This window comes from Rhamphochromis sp. 'chilingali', assembly GCF_963969265.1.
Source record: "Rhamphochromis sp. 'chilingali' genome assembly, chromosome: 7".
Lineage (NCBI taxonomy): Eukaryota > Metazoa > Chordata > Actinopteri > Cichliformes > Cichlidae > Rhamphochromis > Rhamphochromis sp. 'chilingali'.
The window spans coordinates 23,935,870-23,960,183 of NC_137934.1; the positions used below are offsets into that span (position 1 = coordinate 23,935,870).

General features: G+C 42.3%; 1 protein-coding gene across 1 annotated transcript; it reads left to right on the plus strand.

Moving 5' to 3' along the window:
• The first annotated feature begins 1,843 nt into the window (after window positions 1–1,843).
• Window positions 1,844–23,734, plus strand: kiaa0930. The gene is made up of 10 exons (XM_080886483.1): window positions 1,844–2,307; window positions 13,468–13,616; window positions 15,806–15,910; window positions 15,996–16,073; window positions 16,171–16,272; window positions 16,621–16,761; window positions 16,970–17,158; window positions 19,215–19,374; window positions 20,050–20,205; window positions 20,512–23,734. Exons 1-10 carry the CDS (start codon window positions 2,163–2,165, stop codon window positions 20,550–20,552), a joined length of 1,266 nt encoding a protein of 421 aa, XP_080742609.1. The 5' UTR covers window positions 1,844–2,162; the 3' UTR covers window positions 20,553–23,734.
• The last annotated feature ends 580 nt before the right edge of the window (window positions 23,735–24,314 follow it).

Sequence of the window (24,314 nt, forward strand, 5' to 3'; positions counted from 1 at the left end):
ATATTATTAGGGACCCTAAAGCTCCCCCAAAATACGGTGAAATATTTTTTTCCCCCACAAAATTAAATAGTCATGCAATAGAGGGTTTTAATAAATCCCTTTGAAAAGTATTTATTATTTATCTACAGTACAAGAAAAAAAGTCATTTATTTTCGTTATATATTTTATTTTATTCAATTATTTATTTACGTTCCGCGACTTTATCTCGTAAAACAATGACGTAATCCTTTGTCTTGAACAAAGGGTGTATTTGTTTACATGCACTGCTTTGTCCGGCGCTGAGGTCTGGTTTCTGTGTGCGGGGTTTGCTGCGGGACGACGCTGATGTTTTGCAGAATTCCGTGACTGTCACAAACTGGGACCTGATCGCGCCTTCAGTGAAATTCAAAGGTTCATTTCTCAGGCTTGAAGCCGTTAGTGAACTGAAGCTGAAATATGACCAGATGATTTATGACGACTCACAGAGACGCAGATTTTCAGTGTTTTACACTCGAATTGCTCTCCTTTCTCTTTGCCGGCCAGCAGGGCGGGGACTGTCTTCGCATTACAAACAACAGTAACAAGGGTGTGTTTGATTTATTAACTGCTGAGCCCCGGAGGATTGTAGACCAGCGACATCCTGCAGGACCAAAGGGATTGTTTCCCTTTTTTTTATTAAGTTCCATATACATCAATATTTCTTCAGTTGTAATACAAAAAAAAAGGAAAAGAAAATCAAATCAAAATCTGATGATTTTTTTTTGTGTTTTTTTGTTTTGTTAAACAAACAGGGCAGGAACCTTCAAATACATCATCCTTCTCAGTCACTACTGCAAAGCAACTCATTTACAATAGCTTATTACTTTCAGTAGGTTATAGAAGTTTAACCAAGCAGACTATCGATGTCCAGATAATTAGTACTTAAACGATCTTTCATGCCACATCAGACTAAACAATGAGTGGAAATGGGAGAAAAAACATTGCTCCCCCTTCTCATTTAATTTAGTTTTGAAGTTTAGATTCAATAAACTTATATAAATGTTTAAATTAAAAGAAAAAAATGCAGTCTTTATTTAATTATTTTATTTCTCATATATTTCATTTTCAGCTCCCAGTTTAATAAGAAAATTATCTTGAACCGTTTCCTTAATGTCATAACTGGAATTTTCTGTTGCAATTTAAAATTCATCTAATAGTTTTTAGTTCTTATCAAAATTTATACTTTATAAACTTCGTTTTATAATTTTTCAAAAATATATATTTTAATTTAACTTTGTATCTTAAATATTTCTTGTTTTCTTTATTGAAAATTTTTTTTCTTGAATCTGATTTAATATTTTTAAAAGCTTGTGTTTTATATTTTAACTTTTTCTTTTACATTTGTCGGTCATTTGGAACAAATTTAATAACACCTCAATGCACCCTGTCACTTTTGTATACCACGACATATGAATGAATACATCCTTTTGTATTCATTTATTTTCTATATTTATCTTTATCTTTATACCTCTATATCTATCTATTTATCTTAATATTTATCCATCAATATCTATTTTTCTACACTAATTTTATTGAAGTGCTTGATGTTTGTTGTATAGTTTCTGCTATGACAGCTCAATTTCCCTCTCGGATTAACAAAGTCTCTGATTCTGATTCATGTTTATTTTTGTTTTACATTTTGTTTTGTTTTAAATTTGTCCACTTTTTCTATTGTTTATTTAAGCTTTTGTTAAACAGTTTGTTTTATTTTATTATTGTTTATTCGTCTAAAGTTTGGGTATTTTTGTTCAGGCGGACAGGTCCTGCAGGATCACTGAATTCTTCGGTACGTATTTTTCTGTTACACCTCAGCGCTCTCACGCTCGACCTGCGCGTGCCCGCCGTCGCGGTGCCCTGTCCCTTTAAGAGCCTCGTGTTGTTACAGGAAGTGTGAGGGGTGTTTCCAGCTGATCTGAACAACAGGAGGACCGGAGTCTCCCTCAGCAGTCCGACCTGTCTGTGCTTTTTTCGGGCACCTTAGCAAAGCTCGCCGGTCCTGACCTCCGGCGGCTCCTTTGCGCCGCGAAGAGACAGTCGTTCCGGGGTAAATCAGGAGGAGAGCCGGGGGCTTATTCTCGTCCGATAGCCGTGAGCCGGGGCCGTCGGAAGCTGTTAGCTCGGACTGTCATGATCCCAGCTCGGAGATGGCGTCCTTCCCCGGTTTGTGTAAGGCTGTCGGGCCCGCGGAGGAGGAGAACGGGGAGCTGGACGGATCCCTGCAGCAGATGCTGAAGGCCATCGCGGACGAGAGGAGCCGCCTGAACAGCCGACAGGAGATCAGCGGCATCGGTGAGTGTCTGCGGGCTTCTTCGTATCCACACAGGCAGCACCTGAACTCCCGTGAGCAGGGATGAGCCCTCTGACGTGTTTCAGGCTGGCTCTCATTTATCTGTGGGTCTGGTTTACTTTGGAGCAGGGCCGGATCTATCTGCTGAAGGCCCCCGGGGCTGTACTCTGGTGTTGGGACCCCGTGAAGACCCAAACACAGTGCTCTCCTCGCTTTCTAACCCAGCAGATGTTTCCATGTTTAAGCATTGGTGGACATTTCTTTAAACTAAAAACTAAAGACAGGTGCGAAAAGGTTTTTTAGTTAACCAAAAAAGTCTAAAAATGCACATGCTGTTCAAACAGGGTTCGGGCTTAGAGCCACAGCGCACAGTGGAGTTTTAAAAATACAGTAAATAACTGTCAATGTTAAATAAGAAATTGCAGGTCCTCTAGTGTCCACCAGAGGCTCCAGCAGTGAACAAATGTCCAACTTTACAGCAGAATAAAAGCCCCAAAATATTGGAGTGATTATAAAATAATGATCTGAAGGCAGCTTTGATCAATAAAAATAACTGAATTAATGTAATGACATTTATGGTTAATTTTCTAAACTCTGAGCTCCACAAAGGTCAGAAATCTGTTTTCTGAGGAGGACCTGAATGTCTCCTGTAATGACCTCAGCTGCCGTGGATCCTCCATCTCTATGTTTCTCTTTTTTGCAAGGACTGTGTCGAGTCCTCGTGACTGCCTTGTCGCCCGGTCCTCGTCACGAGCCTCGTTGAAAATAAAAATGAAAGTTGATCTTTGCTCCGGCCTGCGTTTGCCGCCAACATCGTCGGAGCGCCGCTCCGCCTGTTTCTGCTGCTCATTTGTTCTGATGGATAAATCAATGAAGCTCTGTTCACAGCACATGACTTCATCACAGCAACTTCACTGTCATCACCAGGAGCAGAGCAAATGTTAGACACTGCAGTGCTACCTCTGCTTCGTGTCATCATACAGTCTCGAGCCAGGCCTCATTTCTTTCTTTCTTTTCCACTGTATTAAACTAAATAGAAATCAGAGTTTGTACAAATCTGATGAGCTTGAAAGCTGATCTGTGGTCTGACCACATTATTTCCTCCTGTCATTACAGAGATGAGCCTGGTCTTGGGTCTTTTCAGATTCTGATCATCTGCTGTAGATGGTTTTTAGGCCTCACTCTTCTTCTTTTGTCCTTCACTTGTCCATTTTTCCTTCTTTTAAAATAAATAAATAAATAAAATTATTTTTCTATATTTTTTTTTTAGGACACACCATGCTGAGATAATCTAGGTCTTCAGCTCTTTGAAAATCACCTTGTTAGTACAAAAATCGTATCGATGTTAACCTGTTTTATCTTTGGCACATTCTCATTTCTTTAACAGAACTAAAGAAATGAAGTGTTTCAGGGATCATCTGGTAATAAAAGACATGATTAAATGATTTGTTGCTCAGGTGGCCATCATGTGCAGTTGCAGCACTGGTTCATCCTTGAATTTGGAGCCTTTTCATGTTTGAATGATTCACAGGTCAGAGTTCAGAGGATTAACAAACACGATCCTATGGAAATGCTCTGGTACGAGGACTGGACTGAAAAGAAGTGAAAAAGCAGCCAGTGTCCAAAGAAGAACTTGTACTGCTGTTTAAGAGCACTTTAAAAATTCACAGAAACTCTTGACTCCTTAAAAGCAAAATATAATGAGTTTTGGCTCAAGACTTCTGCACAGTATCGCAAACTAAACATTGGGTCTTCGAGCGTTGATCACATGAAACATCCTCAACTTAAATAATAATGAAACCAGTTGATGCAGTTTGACTCTACGTGTTCCTCAAGGCTGTGGCTTCAACTTCATTATTCATGGTTTTATAATACAGTGGACCGTTTATTAGCTGAACTCAAGGAGAGAAAGTCAGTCTGTGTTAGTTTTATATTTAAGGCCACAAACACAATTATTTAAACTGAGCTAATTTTTAATAGACTCTGGATTAGTTTACAGTGACACAGATCTATTTTTTCTGAATAAGAGCAGGTTTCCAGACTAATCGATCGATAACTTAAATATCGTAGAGAAGAGGAGTCTGTGGATACGTCACAGCGTGTGTGTGACACCTGCAGTATCACACACACGCACCCCTGTGGTGTCACACAGGGCAATATTTAACGGTAAAGACTGTACAGTGGGGCTGGAGGTGCTCCTGTTTCTTCATGCAGACTCTGTCGTGTCCTTGGATGCTCCTCTGCAGGCGGCTGGTGGTGACTCAGGTCTGATCCGACAGTGACTCAGGTCTTTGCTCTGATCACAGAATAACTCGGATCAGTCTCTCAGACGCAAAAACATGGTGATGTCGCTAAAAGCATGGTGAGTATATAAGCTCACACACAGCTGACAATCACGACAGCTGACTCAATAAGGAAACTGAGGTTTTTCACATTAAAAGCCTAAGGGATGTTCTTACAGTTCTGTTTTTGCTCGTTTACACAGTAAGAATTTATTTTATTTTAGCTTTTATGATAAACCATGAGCTGAACATGCTTCAGATATTTCACTTACCAAGCTCTTCACAGGAAATGATAACCAGCTGCCTCCCTCCTCCATGTTGGGGAAACGTCCTCCAGCTCGCCGCTGAGCCATCACTATCAGACCGTGGGCGGAGAGGCTCTCTGGAGAGTCAGCTGAATGAAAACACGGGAGAGGAAGGGGAAAGGCGAGCTGAGTATAGCGGCTGAACTTTCAAAATAAGAGCATAAATCCATTGCAGCTAGCGTAGCTCTTGGGGCAAAGCTCCACCTGGGCAGTCCACACAGGTGAGGTCTGTGTGTGGTGACAAGTGGCATGATGTCAGCTCCGGCAGCACCTCTGCTGGGTTAATGAGCAGCTCAGAACTCTGGGTGTGACTATTATTCTGCAGCCACACCTGAATAAACACAGCTGCTGAAAGTTTGATAGAAAATAGAAAAACATGGAGGGCGATTAGACCGCCTCGGTGCTTTTTATCGGTTGGTGGCGGCTCGTATAATTTGAATACGAGCTCTTATTTGAGAATTCACGGTCTGAACTATAAATACTCGCTGAGGCAGTGAAGCGGCAGCCAGGCGAGGCAGAGAGATGAACATGAATGATTTAGCTTTAATTACCTCCTGCTGTAAATACTCTGACATCAGCGCAGCTTTCACGCTGACGCTAACGGTGAGAGCGTCCATCGATCGTCTGAGATCTGCTCTTCAGGAACTGTGGTGCAGAGTTACCGCCGATCTGACCGTGACTCGCTCTCTGCTGACAAATTATTACAAATCCTGCTAAATATTTAATGAGGCCGCAGTCCGAGTCCGTGCAGAGGTGGTTGAAGTGCTCCAGTTTGTGTCTACGTGCACATATGTGTGTGACCGCAGGACGTCACAGCAGCTCCAAGCTGTGTACAGTCTGTCTGTGGAGTGGACTGTTGGAGCCAGACTGTAAAGGTTTAATGTACAGGACCAGTTGTTACCGTCGATTTCCTTTAATAAGCGAATGGAAACATCTCAGTGCTGCGTTTATTTAGCCGATTGGTTTTTAGCTTTAATTTATGTAAGGCTGTAAAATTTGAACTTCTAGACAAAGGTTTTTGTAATTTGTTTAACAAAAAGTAAAATCAGACCTGTTTGGATCATTTTCAGAGTAGCTTTGCATGATTCACAGTTTAAAATAATCCTGTATTTATTCCCGAGCCTTGCTTTAAAACTGTATTTCCCAGATCGTTGGTGAGTGGTTGCTTGAGGTCACTGGCTGGTTTCAGCGAGGGTGACAGCAAAACAAACCTCCCTGTGGCTGCTTTGGTCAGTAGAAGATTGCTGCGGTCTCGTGTAGCTGGTGTGAAAGAGTTTCACTCAGTGTGTCTGCAAACACAAGTGTGACACTGGAAATGTTCCTTACCACTGTGACTTTAGTGACCCTCAGTGCGCTCAGAAAGAACATGTTGATTATATTTAAAGCACAGTCTGTGTAACCTTTTAATTTAATATTCCAAATATTTCCACCCAGCTTTGGGTTTGCCTCCAATGTTGGAGAGGAAGCTAAGCTTAGCTGTGTTGGCTTCATCACGTCAAAGTCAGCTTTGTGGTCGTCATACTGATGCTCAGCTGGATGGTACGCCAACGCTCTCTCAGCTGCCGTACAACATCTGTGACATGCAGATTGTATCAGAGCAGAATGAGCGCTGGCCAGTCAAAGGTTGTAGGTGTGAGTATTTGCATTTTTCTTTAAGTACATTGGAGCTTAATTACGAAGCACTTTCAGACGTTTGGCCTCAGTGGCTCAGGCGTTGCAGAGAGTCTCGCTGGTTCATTCGGCGCTGGTGCGTGCACTTTGTTCATCCTTTCATCCAGGTCACTGGAGCTTCGAAAGCACATCACACAGGATTATATAACTGTCATGAAAAATGCAGCAGGCCTACCACGGCTCATGATATTTCTACCCACTGCTGCAGAGAGATTTGGGGTGATTCAGCTCACTTTCCTCAGATGATGAGTGATAGTGCGCCGGGCTTCATAACACAGTTGATGTATTTTTAAAATGGCATATGCAGCTATAAATAGAGCTGGACTTTTATCAACGTCCCAGAGGCTCCTGCAGAACTGTACTCTGCTTCAGTCAGCTGTGAGCCTTTAACACCTTTAAACAACACTCTGAAGCCCAGGTGACATTATAACAAGATACAACAAGATACCTGGGTGAGTTTAAACTAAATGACACTGTTCAGCACATCAAGGCTGACTCATCCTCGACTCAAATCAGAATACATTTTCTTGAATGTAATTCATACATTACAGTGAGCCTTCACGAGATGATTTTGTTTTTTACTGTTCTCTGGTTCATGACGTCATCATCTTCACCTTCGTTGCAGTGTGAAGCTGTGATTTCAGGGATCTGCAAGTGGGGTTATGTCACACTCAGACATGGTCACAGTTTCTGTCATAAAATCTTTTCATGAAAGACTTGATCTAATCGATTATGCGGACTGCTTAGTATGACATGCGTGGTAGCTAGTGATTTTCATGATCATGTCAGCAGAAGTGGTTCATATGGGACTCAGCAGGGTCATCGACATATGTCATGAGAAGTTGTTGAAGACCCCAAAAAGTTTGAACATGCTGGTTTTCAGTCAGGATGATGTAAGGCAGCGCTGGTTTTCTTTCATGTGTGTGTGTGTGTGTGTGTGTGTGTGTGTGTGTGTGTGTGTGTGTGTGTGTGTGTGTGTGTGTGTGTGTGTGTGTGTGTGTGTGTGTGTGTGTGTGTGTATATTTTTTTTTTAATTTAACCTTGATTTATACAGGTATTCCCATTGAGACACAATATCTCATTTACAGGAGAAACCTTTTTTGGACAAACAATTATCACACCAAAGGAAAAAAACAACTTTTTAGTGGGATTTAAAGAGAGCTGGGGGCTCTCTGGGTAAGTTTGGCCATTCTTTGGGTGGTTGGAGTGGTAATAGAGGTCCTTAACATCCATTAGGTGGTTTACGTTGTCATCAGGAGAAACTGAAACATGCTAGTCTTTTAGTGGCATGTTATGTGGTGTCGCAGCATTGGTCTTCTAAAACATTTAGTGGTCATTATCATTCCTGATCTGAACCATTGGTTCAGTCTTCTGCATCTGACCATAACTAGGCTGATCTCGTATATCCTGAACCTGCCGTGGTTAGTTCCTTTAGGAGGTTTTAGTAAGATTTCAAGACAATTGTAGTCAAACTTTTGTTGGTTCCAGCAGCAAGAAAGAAGGTTTGAGTTGCCATTAGGGAGGTTTGAAGAATCCTTTGGCTCTAATTATAAATGTGATTCAATAGGTAGTTTTAGGAGTTCTAGAGAAAATGTAGGTGCTTCCTTTAGGTCTATATGTGGTTCAAGTTCTCTTGTAGGAGGCCTTTGGTATAGTTTAGGTCAGGGGTGTCGAACTCCAGGCCTCGAGGGCTGGTGTCCCGCAGGTTTTAGATATCGCCCCGTTTCAACACACCTGAATCAAATTATTAGTTCATTACCAGGCTTCTGGAGAACTTCAAGACATGTTGAGGTGATAATTTAGCCATTTAAATCAGCTGTGTTGGATCAAGGACACGTCTAAAACATGCAGGACACCGGCCCTCGAGGCCTGGAGTTTGACACCTGTGGTTTAGGTATTGTTGGAGTCACTACAAGGTTGTATGGAGCCTTTATTGGTCTCTGTTCAGGTTTTCAGTGGTTCAGGGTTTGCTCTCTCAGATGATTTTTTTGTTTTGTTTTGTTTTAGGAACCTTTCGGATTTCTAGAGTTATCCCAAACACAGTCGTCTGGGCTCCAGAGTTTCACAGCAAATACTCCGAGGATATTTAAGGATATTGGTAAACAGCTACACCTCTGGCATGATAGGTGGATCTTAAATGCAAAATCTGGGCTGTTTGGTGTTCACATGTGATTAAAACAACAGCCAACAACACAAGGTGTGGCAACAGTTGACGCTGCACCGTCATCAAAACCCTGGAAGAATGTGGTTTGTCCTTCCTGCAGAGCTGCCGTTTTAAAGTACCAGAAATTAAAGGACTGATGGTCAAGTATGAGATGCTGAGGTTTAATAAACTATGCTGGCTGTGAGGCGTGGTTTAAAGTTACTGAGTCATTACTCTGACTGTAGTTACCTGATATTGGAGCCTGAGTTAAGGATTTCTTTTGGCTGGTTCAGTGCTTCCTGTTGCTCTTTGGAGCTTCTTCTGCTTGGGTTGCCAGCAGGTCGTGTTCACTGACTCACCCCCCGTCTGGGGAAAACATCCCTCATGCCAAGCGTGACTGGATGAAGGCCAGAGGTCACTTCCTTTCTACAGCCAGCGGCTCTGCTTGGCTGCTGCCTTAGCTTGGAGGTGTTGACTTGTGTGAGATGTGAACAGCTTTAAGCAGCAGCCTAAACATTAATTCACACACTTGAGTTTCAGCTGTAAACTCTGAATAATGACTGCTGACATCGGGTACTAACACCACAGAGGAAGTCTTAGTCCTTTTATAGGAGCGCAGAGTTAAACATGAGTAATTCGGAGAGGCTAGACAACAAGACCACAAACACCCATCTTGGGGTGCTTGTCATCAGAGAAGCTTAATTACTTCTGCAGTAATGGTCTGTATTTATATAGTGCTTTACTAGTCCCTAAGCACCCCAAAGCGCTTTACATATCCAGTCATCCACCCATTCACACACTGGTGATGGTAAGCTACATTGTAGCCACAGCCACCCTGGGGCACACTGACAGAGGCGAGGCTGCCGGACACTGGCGCCACCGGGCCCTCTGACTACCACCAGCAGGCAACGGGTGAAGTGTCTTGCCCAAGGACACAACGACCGAGACTGTCCAAGCCGGGGCTCGAACTGGCAACCTTCCGATAACAAGGCGAACTCCCAACTCTTGAGCCACGATCGCCATGTCAGTTCTTTATGAGATGTTTATTTATGAGAAGTACCATTTAAAAGAAAAAAAAAGAAAAAATTGTATTTACCTACCAGAACCAGTGATAAGTATTCATTTATTTCCATTATTTGCAGGTTTATTCAGACTCGTCCTCTCAGTCACTCTTAATTAAACCCATAAGAAGTGTTTGTACAATTACTCTGGTTTCATCTTCATCTCAAATTAAATTAAAGCCTGAACAAATCAAAGCAAACGAAGTTTATCCTCCTGGACCGACATAGAGTTAAACTAATTCATTTAATATCTGTGAAATTTAATGAAACGCCAATACACCATCATGGAAGGGCTTTATACCCACATCATGTGGGTTGGTTACTCCTCGTCATGCTGTCTCCTTTAACTTTGTACTGATCTTAGAATATTTAGAATTTGATTTTAATTTTAATTGGATATACAGCAAAAGAAAATAAAAGGCTACTTATAAAATCTAGAAACAGAATAAAATCTTAAAGTCTGATCTGATCTTTAGAGAGGGGGACTTTTTAAACAGATGGGAGGTAAAATAGACAATATAGATATATTTATAGCAGAAGGTAATTAAACATTAAACAGGCTAAAAAATAACTGCGGACAGCCGTGTTAAAACTTTTACAGCAGAAATAAAGATGTTTACACCCTGATGCACAAACTGTTTTGGTTTCTAGAGAGAAGTTCCAGCTTCACAACAACTTTTGCCAAGGAATAAAGAGGAAGTAAAAGAGAGGAATAGTAAGAAAACTGTCACTATTTGCAGATGACAGTGTTATTTATTAGAAAAGAGGAAGATTGTAATTGTTTATCTGAGACTGTAATATCAGGAGTCAGAAACAAATATAACTTGTATTAGGGCTTAAAGTTTGCATGATTAGGGGCGTGGCCTCTTTAACTGACTGGGTGGATGGTGACACAGATGGCTGGAGCTGCTAGCTGTCTGCTAGGCTCCACCTCAGCTAATTGGAATCACTGAACTGGCCCTCTGGATCATGTTTGTGCTGTTGGAGCCTCAAGGATCTCAAAACTGGATTATAGATGGCAGACAGTTGGTGTCGTAAGCCACCGCCTCTGTTCAAAGATTGTCGTTCACAATGTACATAGATGGCTTCTTTCACTCATCTTTCAAACTATCTGTACTCTGTCCAAGATGTGAACATTGGCATCCTCGAAAGAGTGACCTTTGTCCTTTAGATGCAGATGGACAGCCGTGCCTTGTCTCGTCGAGTTGGCTCTTCTATGTTGTGTCATGTATTTGTGAAGTGGCTGTTTGGTCTCTCCAATGTAGAGGTCTGGGCGTTCCTTGCTACACTGTACAGCATGCTCTACGTTGCTAAGTTTGTGTTTAGGAGTTTTGTCTTTGGGATGAGTCAGTTTTTGTCTGAGTGTGTAGCTGGGTCTGAAGTACACTGGGATGTGATGCTTGAAGAAGACTCTTGAGTTTTTCTGATAAACCGGCAACATAGGGGATAACAATGTTGTTGAGTTTGTCTTTCTGATCCTCCCTAGATGGCGTCTCATCTTCTTTTCTGCGCTTCTGGTGTCAGAAATAACTTCTGACACCAAAACACAAAACGTTAGCAGCTAAAATACAAACGCCGAGGCTTCTAAATGTGGCGTGGTGTCACAGTGGCTTTGTGGTCCACAAAGAGTCCAACTCAACAAGAGCCAATCACAGACAGGAACACACACACACACACACACACACACACACACACACACACACACACAGCTCAGCATCGATGTGTTTAATTTAAAACATGTTAAACTGTGTGAGGAATCAAAGTTCACCAGTTTTCTTTAATTAAATCAAAATTAGCAAAAACTCTAATGAGCGTGAATCTTAATTGGCTCCGGTTCAGCCGTCTGACCCGCTGACCTTCTCCTGCTGCTCTCCAGGTTTATCTGCAAGAGAAGCTCTCGCAGGAAATTTAATTCAATGCAGAGTCATTCTCTGGCAACTGCCTGACAACTGTTGCTAAGCAACAAGGCAGGTGCCTCCGGCCTGTAAAAAGGTAGCAAAGAACCCGGGGTGACGGAGGACAGGGGGTCGATACCGAGTGAAACACAGAGCGTCAGTATGAAATCGATTGGTGTCTGTATCCTCTCACACTCGGCCCTGTTTGATCCTTCAAAATAAAAGCGTGTCTAGTAATCCAGCAGCCTGTGAATAATGCATGAGCTGATTTTATTGGTCATAAGGAAGAAATAACTGTGGATCTGAACAAAAGCTGGAGCTGAATAATGGAATAATAGATTTTAGAGACAGAGTGTGAACAAAGCACACTTCCTCTGAGCTGCTTTCAGACATTAAACACTCACTGACACCATATTCACAGGGAAAGGCCTTTTGAAACGTTTAAGTCCAGGTTTAGTGTCAGTGCTCGGGTTTTTGAAGCCCGTCTGAATGAAAAAGGTTATTTTAATATTTAATTTTTGTGGAACAGTTTCAGATTTCGTGATGTCACAGTTGTAGTTAAAGCTTTTATTGAAGTGCAGACCTTGAACCTGGATGTTTGGTTAATTAATCATCTGATTGTTTCCCGTGGCTGCAGGTTGGTTTAAACCTCTGAGGAGCACTGCTGTCCTAAATACCACTTGTGTGCTGCTTGACATCAGCAGCTGCTGGATTCTGTCCATAGATCAGTAAGATCGGTGCTGATGTTGGATTAAAAATGACTGAACTGTCACGGCTGTCTGTTATGTTCCTCGATATGAGTAAATAAATGCTCATGCATGTATTTTTGCTGAAGGAACTCTTGTTGCCGAATAGTTTCTTCCCTTTTTCTGTTTTTGTTCCTCTGAAAGGCCAAAATTTATAAAGAAGCTTGAACTGAGGCCAGATTTCGTTAGCAGTTGAAGAACAAATATTTTTTCCTCGAGCAGCCGATCACTCTGTAAGTGTAAGGTAGGAATCACTGGACGTGTTTCAGGCTTCTCTAGTCTCGCCTTTCCTTCGTTTTAAACGCTGTGATGTCACACAGCACCAAAATGTATTCATTTATTTAGTTATTCAACGTTTGAAACATCTGTCATGTCACAGTTGGTGACAGCTGTTAGCCAGTTAGATAATGCTATGCAAATATCATGAGAGAGCAATATGTGCATGAAATAAACTGTCGGCTTTTTTCTAACTGCCGGACTCGGACCGTAAGTGGAGAAAAATGGTGTATGTACAGTACTTGACTACACACTGCAGCTCTTAACAGTCAGGAACACCCACAACAGTAAGGAACGTGAATCCTGTCAAAGTGGTTTTTGTTGGGCAGTCACACATATGTCAAGTACTTTTACTGTGAAAGGAAAGAACAGGAAGATGCCCATTCCATACATGTGTACAACAAAGCAACAAGAAAAGTAAAGGATAGACGTAGCTTCTAGGTCTTAAATCTGCATTCTGCACCAGGGGCAACGATTGCCTAAAGGCTTCTGGTCCCATAAACGTTGATGGGAAAACACGTAAACACCCTCCTCATGAGTCGCGATAGTTTCAGTAACATTGAATAAAACATGGAGTTAATTGAGTAAAATTTGGTCATTAATGACGTCGGGACGATTATGTGGTGTGCGCCAGCGAGCATGCTCAGACAGTCATGTCTAATCCATCCCAGTCATTTACTCAGAAATCGTTCCACAGACTGTTTAAAAATCTGCATGAAGCTGCTTTAAACTGAATTCTCGTGCTGACTTGTTGTTTTGACCTTGTGTTTCTTGTCTCTGCAGGCTGTTTTAAAGATGACCGCATCGTTTTCTGGACCTGGATGTTTTCCACGTACTTTATGGAGAAGTGGGCGCCGCGACAGGACGACATGCTGTTCTACGTCCGCCGGAAGCTCTCCTACGTCAGCGCCGACAACAGCGAGGGCAAGAAGGTGACATGACACTTGATGTAAAGAGTCATCATCGCTCACGTTTCAGACATTTGCAGAGCACCAGCAGAGCCTGAGGGCCAGGATTCCAAAATAAAAGGTTTCAGAGAAACGTGAATGAGGCGGTGAGACATGATGGATGTGAGGCTGCATTTGTGTCTCTGTTGGTGAGTAATAGATGGCTTGCTGGTCTGGATGTGGAGCAGCATTAAAATAAACCATGTTCAGGCTCCCTGTGAGCTGCAGTGGTTGTGTAACGTTGGTGTTCATGTGAGGATCATTCAGAGGGGGACTTTGACCCACCATCGCTCCCTTGCCCTGAGCTTTCCTACTACTTTTACTGTGAAAATGCAGAGTTTTTCAGACCCTTTCCGGCATCTCCTTTATTTATTTGTAGTTTTTTGTATTTTTACCTTCGGTGCACCTGACCTGTGAGTTTTTGGCCCATTAAATGACATATTGCAAATTTTGGATGTGGTTATGATAGTTTGTCCACCACAGGAGCAGAATATGTGACAGAAAAAAGGAAAATCAGAGAACTAAACTTTAACCACTGAGACGTTGGCTCGGTTATCCAAAGCACCGACCCAGAGTGGTTACATCTTTCCCACAATCAACCCTGAAAAGACCCTAGAGGACTTCCTGCTCTCTGAGGTGCTCACACTTTCCTCCGTGGCTCTGGCCTTTGACAGATCTGATGATTAGATTTATCTGAGTCTGCAGCAGAGCGGCTTCGCCCGCAGGTGGACAGTGTGGTTCATTTTTACTGCAGCGTCCGTGGCTGTCAGTCAGACTAACAGCAGATCAGACGATACAGACAGCAGACGCCATAACAGCCGGCGAGATGATCGGCAGCGACAGCAGCCATCAGCTTCCCATCACTCTGTCCTCTGAAGAATGCAGCTTCAGTCACAGGAACAGAACCTGAAACAGAGCAGATCAGAAAAACGATGGAACCAGCTGATGAGACAGAAGCATTAGTCTCAGTAACTGAAATTAATCTGAGGTTAACTTATTATCATTTTAGTTTTTGTCTTTGTGATCAAACGTTTAAACCTGCAGATTTCTCATGATGCCCTAAATCTCAGCCTCGTCCTGCTCTTCATCTCTGGTCGTCATAATTATATTTTATAAGCTCAGGCTCTGTTCGTCCTTCATCCCCCTGCTGTGTCCAGGTCACTGCTTCCTGTCCCAGAGCAGAAACAGCTCTGGGAACCTTTCTCCTTCACATTTGTAATGTTTCCAGGGAAAACTTATTTAAGCTCAGGAACTTTTTTCCAGCATTTGTAAGTTTAACCAGCTGTGAGCATCAGTGCGAGTGTGAACAACCTGCAGCAGACACCAGCTCCTCTGCTTCTGATCATTCAAAAAGTGCATTACAGGTGATCTTTCAGCTGGCATCAGTGTGTGTGACGTGTGATTTGACCTTTGGAGGATTTGTGGGTTTTGGTTCTTCTTCATTGGTTTCATGTTCTCTGATGGACGCCTGGAGCTTCAATCGCTTTAACCCTTGGAGTTTGCGTGATGTCAGACTGAACATCTGGACCAGAAATGGTTCATGACATCAAACTGAAGAAGCTGCACCTGGTTTAAGATGTGAAATCAAAATGGCAGCTGCCGTAAAGCGGGTCACGCTGCTGTGACGTGTTTGCTTCATCGTTCAGGTCAGAAAATGTTCATGAAGTTTGCATTGCTGTGAAATCAGGATCATAATCTCCTGCAACACACACACACACACACACACACACACACACACACACACACACACACACACAATGGAAAACTAGAGTCATTTGACCTGAAATGAGCTTTGTGTTTTTGCTGAATCAGCGTCACTTTTTCAGTTTCAGTTCGTCAAAGCAGGAGGATCTGAGGCCACATAAAAACCACACACACACACACACAAGCGCTTCACAGGGAAACCATGACGACCGCTCCTACGCTCTAAATGGTTTCTGAGTGATATGAAGGCTGGCTTGTGGAAAACTTGTATTTCCCTCAAGACCAGAGAAATTCACCAAGTGGGCAAGGAAACGGTGGAGGAAGGAAGGAAGTATGTGTATAGGCGGGATGGATGGGGAAAAAGAGGAAGTAGGAGAGGGAATCTGGGAGGAAGTAAGGTTGAATGAGCTGAGTCTGATGGTAAGTGTGTTCAGACGTGGTGCTGATGGAGGCTTTGTGCTGTGTTTCAGGTGGAGGTGGAGGTCTACAGGAGGGACTCCAAGAAGCTTCCGGGTCTTGGTGACCCCGACATCGACTGGGAGGAGAGCGTCTACCTGAACCTCATCCTTCAGAAGGTGCAGAGCAGTAAAGTTTAAAAAAATAATCTTTTAAACTGTTTTTTGTTGTCCTCACTAACCTGACTCCTGCACCCTCTTCCAGCTGGACTATGTGGTGACGTGCGCCGTCTGCACGCGCTCAGACGCAGGAGATATCCACATCCACAAGAAGAAATGTCAGGTAGGCGCTCTGCAGCAGCTCGAGCTGATGAAGCCACCAACCTTCTCTCATCCCACCCGTGATTTGTCTCATTTTATTTCCCCTCCTGTGCTCACAGGAAGTGTTCGCATCTCCGAGTAAACATGCCATGGACAGCAAAGGGGAGGAGTCCAAGATGAGCTACCCCAACATCTTCTTCATGATCGACAACTTTGAGGAGGTAAAAGGATGTTTTCAGCTCGTGCAGAGCTTCTGTGGTGAAACGTCTCTGAGCTCACAGTGCTATCACACTGAGGAGGGGAGGTGGGGGAGGAGTGAGGGCGGTGACTGCGCAGATTAGTTGATGAAGCGTGACTAAAAGCTCTCGGCCCATTTTAAAAACGAGCTTGTGCACAAGTGCAGCGTTTTTACCGCCACAAGCAGCAGAGTTCGTGCTGGGACAGAAACCGATGATCCTCCAAGGCAAGGGAAACGCTGCTGACCACAGTCACGAGTCGATGTTTCTGCTGCCGCACAGAAAGACACGGGACATTTGCAGGTGAAGTCATGTGACCTTCTGTTTGTGCAGGTGTTCAGTGACATGACGGTGGGTGAGGGCGAGATGGTGTGCGTGGAGCTGGTGGCGAGCGACAAGAGCAACACCTTCCAGGGCGTCATCTTCCAGGGCTCGATCCGCTACGAGGCGCTCAAGAAGGTCTACGACAACCGGGTTAGAGACCAGAGCGTACACCTGCACACATGAACACCTGCACTACACTAGCAGAAACATGCTACAGGAGTGTGAATGTGTTCTCATTTAGCATGCTCACATTTATGAAGTCTTGACACTTGGGCTAAGAACACCTGCAGACTCTGAAGCTCTCAGGTGTGATGGGTCAATCAACTGTCAGCAGTTTGACGTCCGTGTCGTGTTTCAGGTGAGCGTTGCTGCTAAGATGGCCCAGCGGATGTCTTTCGGCTTCTACAAGTACAACAACATGGAGTTTGTGAGGATGAAGGGGCCGCAGGGCAAAGGTCACGCCGAGATGGCCGTCAGCAGGGTGCCGACTGGCAACACCTCCCCCTGCGGCACCGAGGAGGACCAGGTGTCACCCATGCACGAGAGGGTGAGGGAGAAGATGCAGTTTAAATATTCGGTCTTGAGATTTTTCATTTTTTCCTCTGAATGTCTCCACAACAGATTTGAAGGTTTTGTTTTTGAACAGCTGTGTTCATGACCTCAAATGTGATTGAACGTAAGCACTTTACTGTAATACTCTGTGGAGAGGACGGGGACTGCTTTATGTCTCAAACCAAGTTTTTCTTCAGAGGATGAGACCAGTTGTGATTAGGTTGAAATCTGAGTTACCACAGAGAGGCTCGTGTGACCATCCACCACAGAACAACACTGCAGGTGGAGTTACAGTTAAATTGCTTTTTGAGCTGCTGAAGTCTGATCTCACTTTCATTCCCGAGGCCGATAAACAGTTTGAACCTTGTACTGAAGCCTGTGCTTGCTCTATAAAACCTCTTTACAGTAGAGCTGGATATGGTACGCTTAGCTTTATGTTGTGATAAAAGGATCATTCTGCATAAAATCAATCCATCCTCTTTTATAACAGTCTGTTTTACTGCTATCAGAGTTCCTTGGACACTTTTGTAATCATGTCCAGGCCTTTGTTCCTGCTTACATTAAAAAGAAAAGTGAATGAACAGCCCACATATCTCCACATCTGTGCATTAAAAGGGTTTTGATTGAATTGTCCAGTTACAACAGAGGACTGTAATCCCTCAGCAGCTAATTGAATGTTTCAGTTTAACCTCTTAAATGAAATCTGAAGGTCTTCACCTGAAGCTCATCTCCATCACAGAGCTGTGATGAAAACCTGCTCGGCTCGGGCAACCACTGGTGTGGTTTCACTTCTGTGTCCGAGATCTTTGAGAAGTAGAACAGAAAACCCCAAAACTCAGGAAGTGAGTCGAGCGAACGGCACGAAGCTCTGCTCAGACGAAATCAGGTCGAGATCAATAATACATGCAGCTGGACTGACTGTGCATCATTTAACAGCCGGATGTGTCTCTCACAGAGACGTCTGCTGGAAGGAGAGCTCAGCATGAATCCACTCTTTGATTATTGATCTGAACAATAATTAAAAAAAAAAAAAAAAAATTCACATGAACCAAAAAAACCAAAGGATGTGACGGTGTTTACTGAAACAAGGACAGGAGCGATGGGAGAGCTGAAGGAATAAATTTACTCTGCTTAATTGGAGCAGCTCTTCCCCACAAACTTCAAACTGCCCGACGTTCCAACAGGAAGCTCTCTGAACATCAGGACATCACACAGAGATGTAGAAGAAAACGTTTCAGCTGATTTCCAGCTAAACTTTCTCCTCATTACCAAAGAATCTGGTGCTGGTCAGGTGTGAATTTTAGGATATTTACACAGTTAATTGCTAATTAATTTTAGCTCAGGTTGGCTTGTGTCTCTGTAATACAAGCTGCATATCATCCCACCATCACCAGCAGGACAATGATGCACAATCAGCAGATTAAACCACTGATCACCTGTGGACCACAGACAGAAAAGCCTAGACTCCTGTGATGTTTTATTAAATATATAATCCACAATGTTGTTCCTGAAAAGGCCAAATTTCTCTGCTGTTCCAGAGTAAGATGTCCCTCAGGGTTCGACATTAGGCCTTCTGATATATATATTTTTTTACTTGAATAAGACTTTACAGCTGAACACAAAGTATACTTTTTTGCTGATGATGCCATCCTTTATGAAACCTTCTTTGAGCCCCTCCTCTTGGGTTTATTTGTGCCCCTGTTTTTAAAAACAAACAAAAAACCAAACATTTGCTCCTTTGGGGCTTTTAAATGTTTCGATCGATGGTTCCGATCTCTGTATGTGACTCACTTTATTAATGTGAAACTTCCCAACAAGACAAACAGTTTGGGTTTTAGAGAATTTCGTGTCCCTGCTCTGGTCACCAGCCGTACACTTACAGTACATCGGGAATTTAAGGTTGGATTGCAAACGAATAAAATGCAACTGAGGATTTCGGCCAGTGAAACATCTCTTCTGCCTCCCCGTCTCACTTCTGTATAACGAGGTCTCGGTGACATGTGATTAAATCTTACTTCCTGTGTGGACTCTAACCTGCTGTCCTTCCTCAGGTGACATCGTTCAGCACGCCTCCGACCCCGGAGAAGAACCGCCCCTCCTTCTTCTCGCCATCTCTGAGGCGCAAGATGCCTCGAAACCGGATCGCTGAGATGAAGAAGTCTCACTCTGCCAACGACAGCGAGGAGTTCTTCAGGGAGGAGGAAGATGAAGGTAAAGACTGGCACTTCTGCCTCATTCCTGAGACGCTCACCACAAGTGTGGGTAAAGTTTTCCTGAATTAATTCAGTTTATTAATCAGGTTAGCTGTGAGTCTCTTTGTGATAACACAACATTAATAAAAGATCATTAAACAGTCGTTTCTAATATACAGCAGTTCTCAGCAGCAGGTTCAAAATCTCCTTTTCCCCCTGAAGTAATCAAAGATCCAGAAACATGAATGTGTCACAAAACAGAGTTCTCAAAACAGATCAGTAAAGTTAATTAAATGTAACCTGTGCGGTTGTGGCTCAGTAAACTAAACTCGTCCTGGAATTCAGACTTTGGGTTCCTGGATGTTGCTTGGTCGGTTATGGGGAAAAAAACGCTACCCGATCAAATGTTGGCATGGTTTATGGTCAGAGCCACTATGATATCTGATCATCTTTGAACCTCCAGTAAGCAAACTTCCTGCTCCTCTGTAAGAAACCCAGCTGGAGAATTTAATGACAGTAAGTGTAAAATGGCGCCATGACATGTTCTGGTTTTACTTAAAGCTGAATTTTAACCCTCAGTGGGCAAAAATCTTTAATTTACTCTGTAAAACATTTAAGAGCATTACCAAAAATGGTTTATTAATAACATTTTTTTCAATTTCTTTCTTTTTTTTTCTTTTTTTTTTGTGTTCAGATCTTCACACCACCACAAACCTCCGCTCGCGCTCGCTGTCGGGCACCGGGCGCTCATTGGTCGGCTCGTGGCTCAAACTGAACCGGGCAGAGGATTATTTCCTGCTGTACTCACACCTGACCTACGTCACCCTGCCACTGCACCGCATCACCACAGGTCAGAGGTCTCACACAGCACCACAGTGCCCTACTACCCTCTGCAGGGACACTGCGGGAACTGCAGGAAGTAAAGAATGACATTTTAAATTTATTTTAGGTCTCATTAATTCATAATATTGATTCTATTGAGGGTTACATAAAGGATAAAACCTGCCTTTGGATAATCTGCAGGATCATGTTTGTCTTTCATTGCCCAGCAGGAGATCATTAACATTGTTTTGTGTTGTCAGTGACAGCAGATGTGTGCTGATGATCACTGATGGATTGTGCGCGCTCTGTTATTTATTGTGTCTGTGTGTTTCAGACATCCTGGAGGTGAGGCAGAAGCCGATCCTGATGACATAGCATAGCTGGACTCAAAGCATCACTACGAAGTGCCTCCTGCATCAGGCCACCGAGACAACAGCAGCGCCCCCGGTGTTCTGACCGAGACCCGCAACCAAACAGCCGCTTCAACCGGAGACGCAGAAACGGCGTCAGAGGGACGACGAACAAACCAGCCATCCGAGAAGTGCCTCCGACTCTTTCGGTTCCTGCGGCCATCTCCACGGAAATGGGCCCGGAGTCAGGATCACATGACCTCTGCGTGAACTGACCGGAAATGAGAGCGAAGAATGTTTTTGTCTGTAAATACCTGCTGCTTTTCTCACAGACGCCTTGACTAAAGGTCGAGCTTTTAGAGACCGCCTCCTACTTCCTGTTCGGCTCGCTGTGGACTTCTTGTTTAAACTCCACCACGGGTGAAATTCTGGGTCACAGTGATTGTGTGAGAGGAAACGGCGGGGTCAAATCCACCTGACTTATACAGGAAGTGGTCGCTTCACTTCAGAATAAAACACCAACCTGTACAACTGAGTTCACAGTTTAAACCAAACGACATGTGATATGTGTCACATGACACAGTCAGTTAAGGATTCTGTCATAATTATTTTACAGGATTATAACTAAAGACAAAAATTTTAAAAATAATTCTAAGAATGATACTTTTTTCAACTAAGACATGACCCACATTTTCACAACACTTATTCAAGTTTTTCCCCTGTTTTTGTAGAGAAAACATGAAATATTTCATATTTATTTATATTTGTTGTTGAATTTTATTATCAGACATCAAAGATTTTACAGGAAAAGGTATTATAAAAATAATCATTTTTGTTCATTATGTTGAAAGTTTTCCCTTCTGAAAGAAAATGCATCTAAAGAATAGTTACATTTTCAGCTTAAGATTTCTCTCAGAATGACTCAGACCTCAGTCATTCACTAAGATCAGCAAACAGTAAAACGAGTCCTTCAGACACTAAAACCTAAAACTCTTTATTTAAACACTACTCGCTTCATGTTGGATTTTCTGAGTAAATGTGTTCTAATGAACCAAAAATACAGAAAATAAATACAGTTCTGATGCTGAAGACCCAACTTCATCTTGTGCGTTCTTAATTTCTTTGTATATAATGAATTTTATAAGTTTAAGATGTGAAACTATAAATGTAAGTTATTATATCTGCGTTTTTCACAAATTTGTACTTCTGTCTTACCTTCCAGTGTGAAACACTTGGAGGCGACTTTTGTTGTGATTATATGAATAAAACTGAATTTACAGAAAATTTCCAACTAACAAAACGAGAATCTATTAAAGTCATTTTGAGAGAAATCTTGAATTATTTTAACTGGTGCAACATCATAAAGGCTAACGTTGAGTAATCCTGATGAAGAAATTCTCATATTTTATTCCAACACTCCAGAGTATTCACTAAATAGTTTTAACTTTTATCTGTATGTACGTATGATTGAAAGCAACCCGTCTATAACATTTAATGGTAACTTTATGACAAGTGTTTTTAATACTAGCATTTATCGTCAGCGCTGAAGGAAATTTTTTAAAAAGAACTTTAGAACTTAAGATTTTTCACAAGTTTGTGCCATGAGTTTTCTTTCTGTTGCATTATCTCATTAAGCTCATTAAAAATATTCAGTTTAAAAAAATAAAACTTATTGTAAAATTGCAGTTCATGAATTGTTACACAAAATTATTTCAGTATTTAAATACTTGACTAAAATTAAAATTTTAAGTCCAAAATCTTTGAGTCTACTTTAAAGTTCAAATTAAAACGAGTTTGAATACAGATACAGCTTTAATTCTGATGACATGTTCAGTTTGGGATCATTTCAGTAGGACTTGTTGAACCATGATTCAGTATTTGACCCCGTCCTCGTGTCCTCGTCTTTATACGAAATCACTTTTTCGACTTTTCACGTCGACTCACTAAAGCGAAAAAAGGTAAAAGAAAAAAAGCAGCTTATAAAAACCAGCTTTTACTTTTTACAGATTTATTTTCAAACCTGCGGCTGAAACTGGACGAGACTTGAAAAACTGCTGAAGTTCCAGACGAAACTTTAAGGGAACAAAAGAAACTGAAGCAGCCGGCTGTTGATGTTAAAGTGACTCCCGGTTTTTGTCCCTCTGAGCTCCCGAAGCCTTAAACACACTGACTGTGTAACATCTCCTCTTTTCACTTCCTGTTTCTTTAAACTCACCTGTGAGACGTTTTAGACACACCAACCAGCCCAGGCTTCGAAGCGTCACCTGCTCCTCACCTGCATCATCAGAACACCAGAATCAGAATCACTCTGTGTGACTCACAGCGACTCCTTTTTCTATGTTTCCTGTGAAAACTTAATCTTTTTGGATGTTGGAAAAAGTTACAGCTGAGAAATGTTTTAAGAAAACTGGAACAAATTCAACACTGTAAGGAGGGGAGGGGGGCTAAAATTGAACTGAGTCTAGGTAAGTAAAAATTTTAGTTTTAAGGGCATTTATTAAAGAAAACTGCTTTTACCTCCTGAATGGAGAAAATCTCAGTAACCTCCTAAAAGTGAAATCAATTTTACTCTAAAATTTCACAGAAAAATGAATCTGTTTTTAAAGTAAGTCGTACCTTGAGAAAAAACTCCAACTCTGATCCAAAGTTTGTGATAAAATGATGTAATGTTATCATCTTACATTATTAAAATTAGTTTTAGATATTGGAAAAAAATTTTTCAAGAATACACTTTGAGGTTTTAATGATTTGCATGTACGCTGTACTACAAACACCTGGTGTTTTCAGGTTTGAGGGTGGAGTCAGATCAGCTGTTGGTGTTATTGATCAGATGTCATCAGTATTGGTTTGCTCTCAGATGAAGCCATCGTCGCTCAGAGTGTTTTCCTCCGTGTCGTATTGCACCTTTTTCTTTGTGTCAGTGTTTTTGATGTAGTTTATAGATCTCCAGCTGAATGTATCCACGCTGATTAACAAGCGCTTTAAGTGAGAGACGTTTGACGGACTGTGACGGTTTGCACTGTAAAACGCTTTTACAGCCTTTTTGGAAGCAGTTTGTTAAACTTTCTGTTCACGTGTTCACGCTTCCATCACAGCTTTTGTACACAGACACACTTAATGTGCATGTTTCTGTCTCTTCCTTTGTTTCCAGACTCTCTGTACATTCTCCTGCATTTATTTACTGAAATACACATTAGCAGAAAAACACCTCAATGTCAAGTCGTCTGAATTCAGCCCCACAGTCACAGGTCATTAAGGTGGACTTACTACAGTTACACTGAGCTGTGGTGAAGCCCTTCAGTGTAAACATGCTGTGTTAGGTCCTCCCCCTTTAAATACACCCTCTGCAAAAGCTGTTTTTTCTGGTTGACCAGCTTTTGGAAGCCTGCCGAGGACCAGGTGTGGCTGTAGTAATGAGGGCACCAAAATAAATAACAAAAAAACACTTTCCTTCCAAAAGTAGAAAAAAAAAACTGTCTTAGAAGCCTTGGATCACAGGGATTACTGTACACACGCCAACCTCAACTGGCCATGTTAACATCCACCACTGGAACTGTAGTGTGCAGAAGTCTTGAACCACTGCCTGTTTCTTTACATTTTTCTTCCTGAAGGTCTTTCAAAGTTCTTTGGACACTGGCGGCTTTTCCAGGTCTTATACTCGACAGTGTTCACAGGAGTGTGTTTGTGTTAAAACACAACGCTGACCTTTCACTCACGTGTCTACACGAAATAGACGACTCATTTGTTTAGATCACTGTTTGCCAAATGAAATGCAGTGGAAGATTAT

Excerpts from the sequence above, each read along its gene's own strand:
- kiaa0930 (XM_080886483.1), top strand. The coding sequence starts at position 2,163 with ATGGCGTCCTTCCCCGGTTTGTGTAAGGCTGTCGGGCCCGCGGAGGAG. Across the intron at positions 16,273-16,620 it reads TGATCGACAACTTTGAGGAG|GTGTTCAGTGACATGACGGT; the intron begins GTAAAAGGATGT and ends CTGTTTGTGCAG. Across the intron at positions 16,762-16,969 it reads AGAAGGTCTACGACAACCGG|GTGAGCGTTGCTGCTAAGAT; the intron begins GTTAGAGACCAG and ends GTCGTGTTTCAG.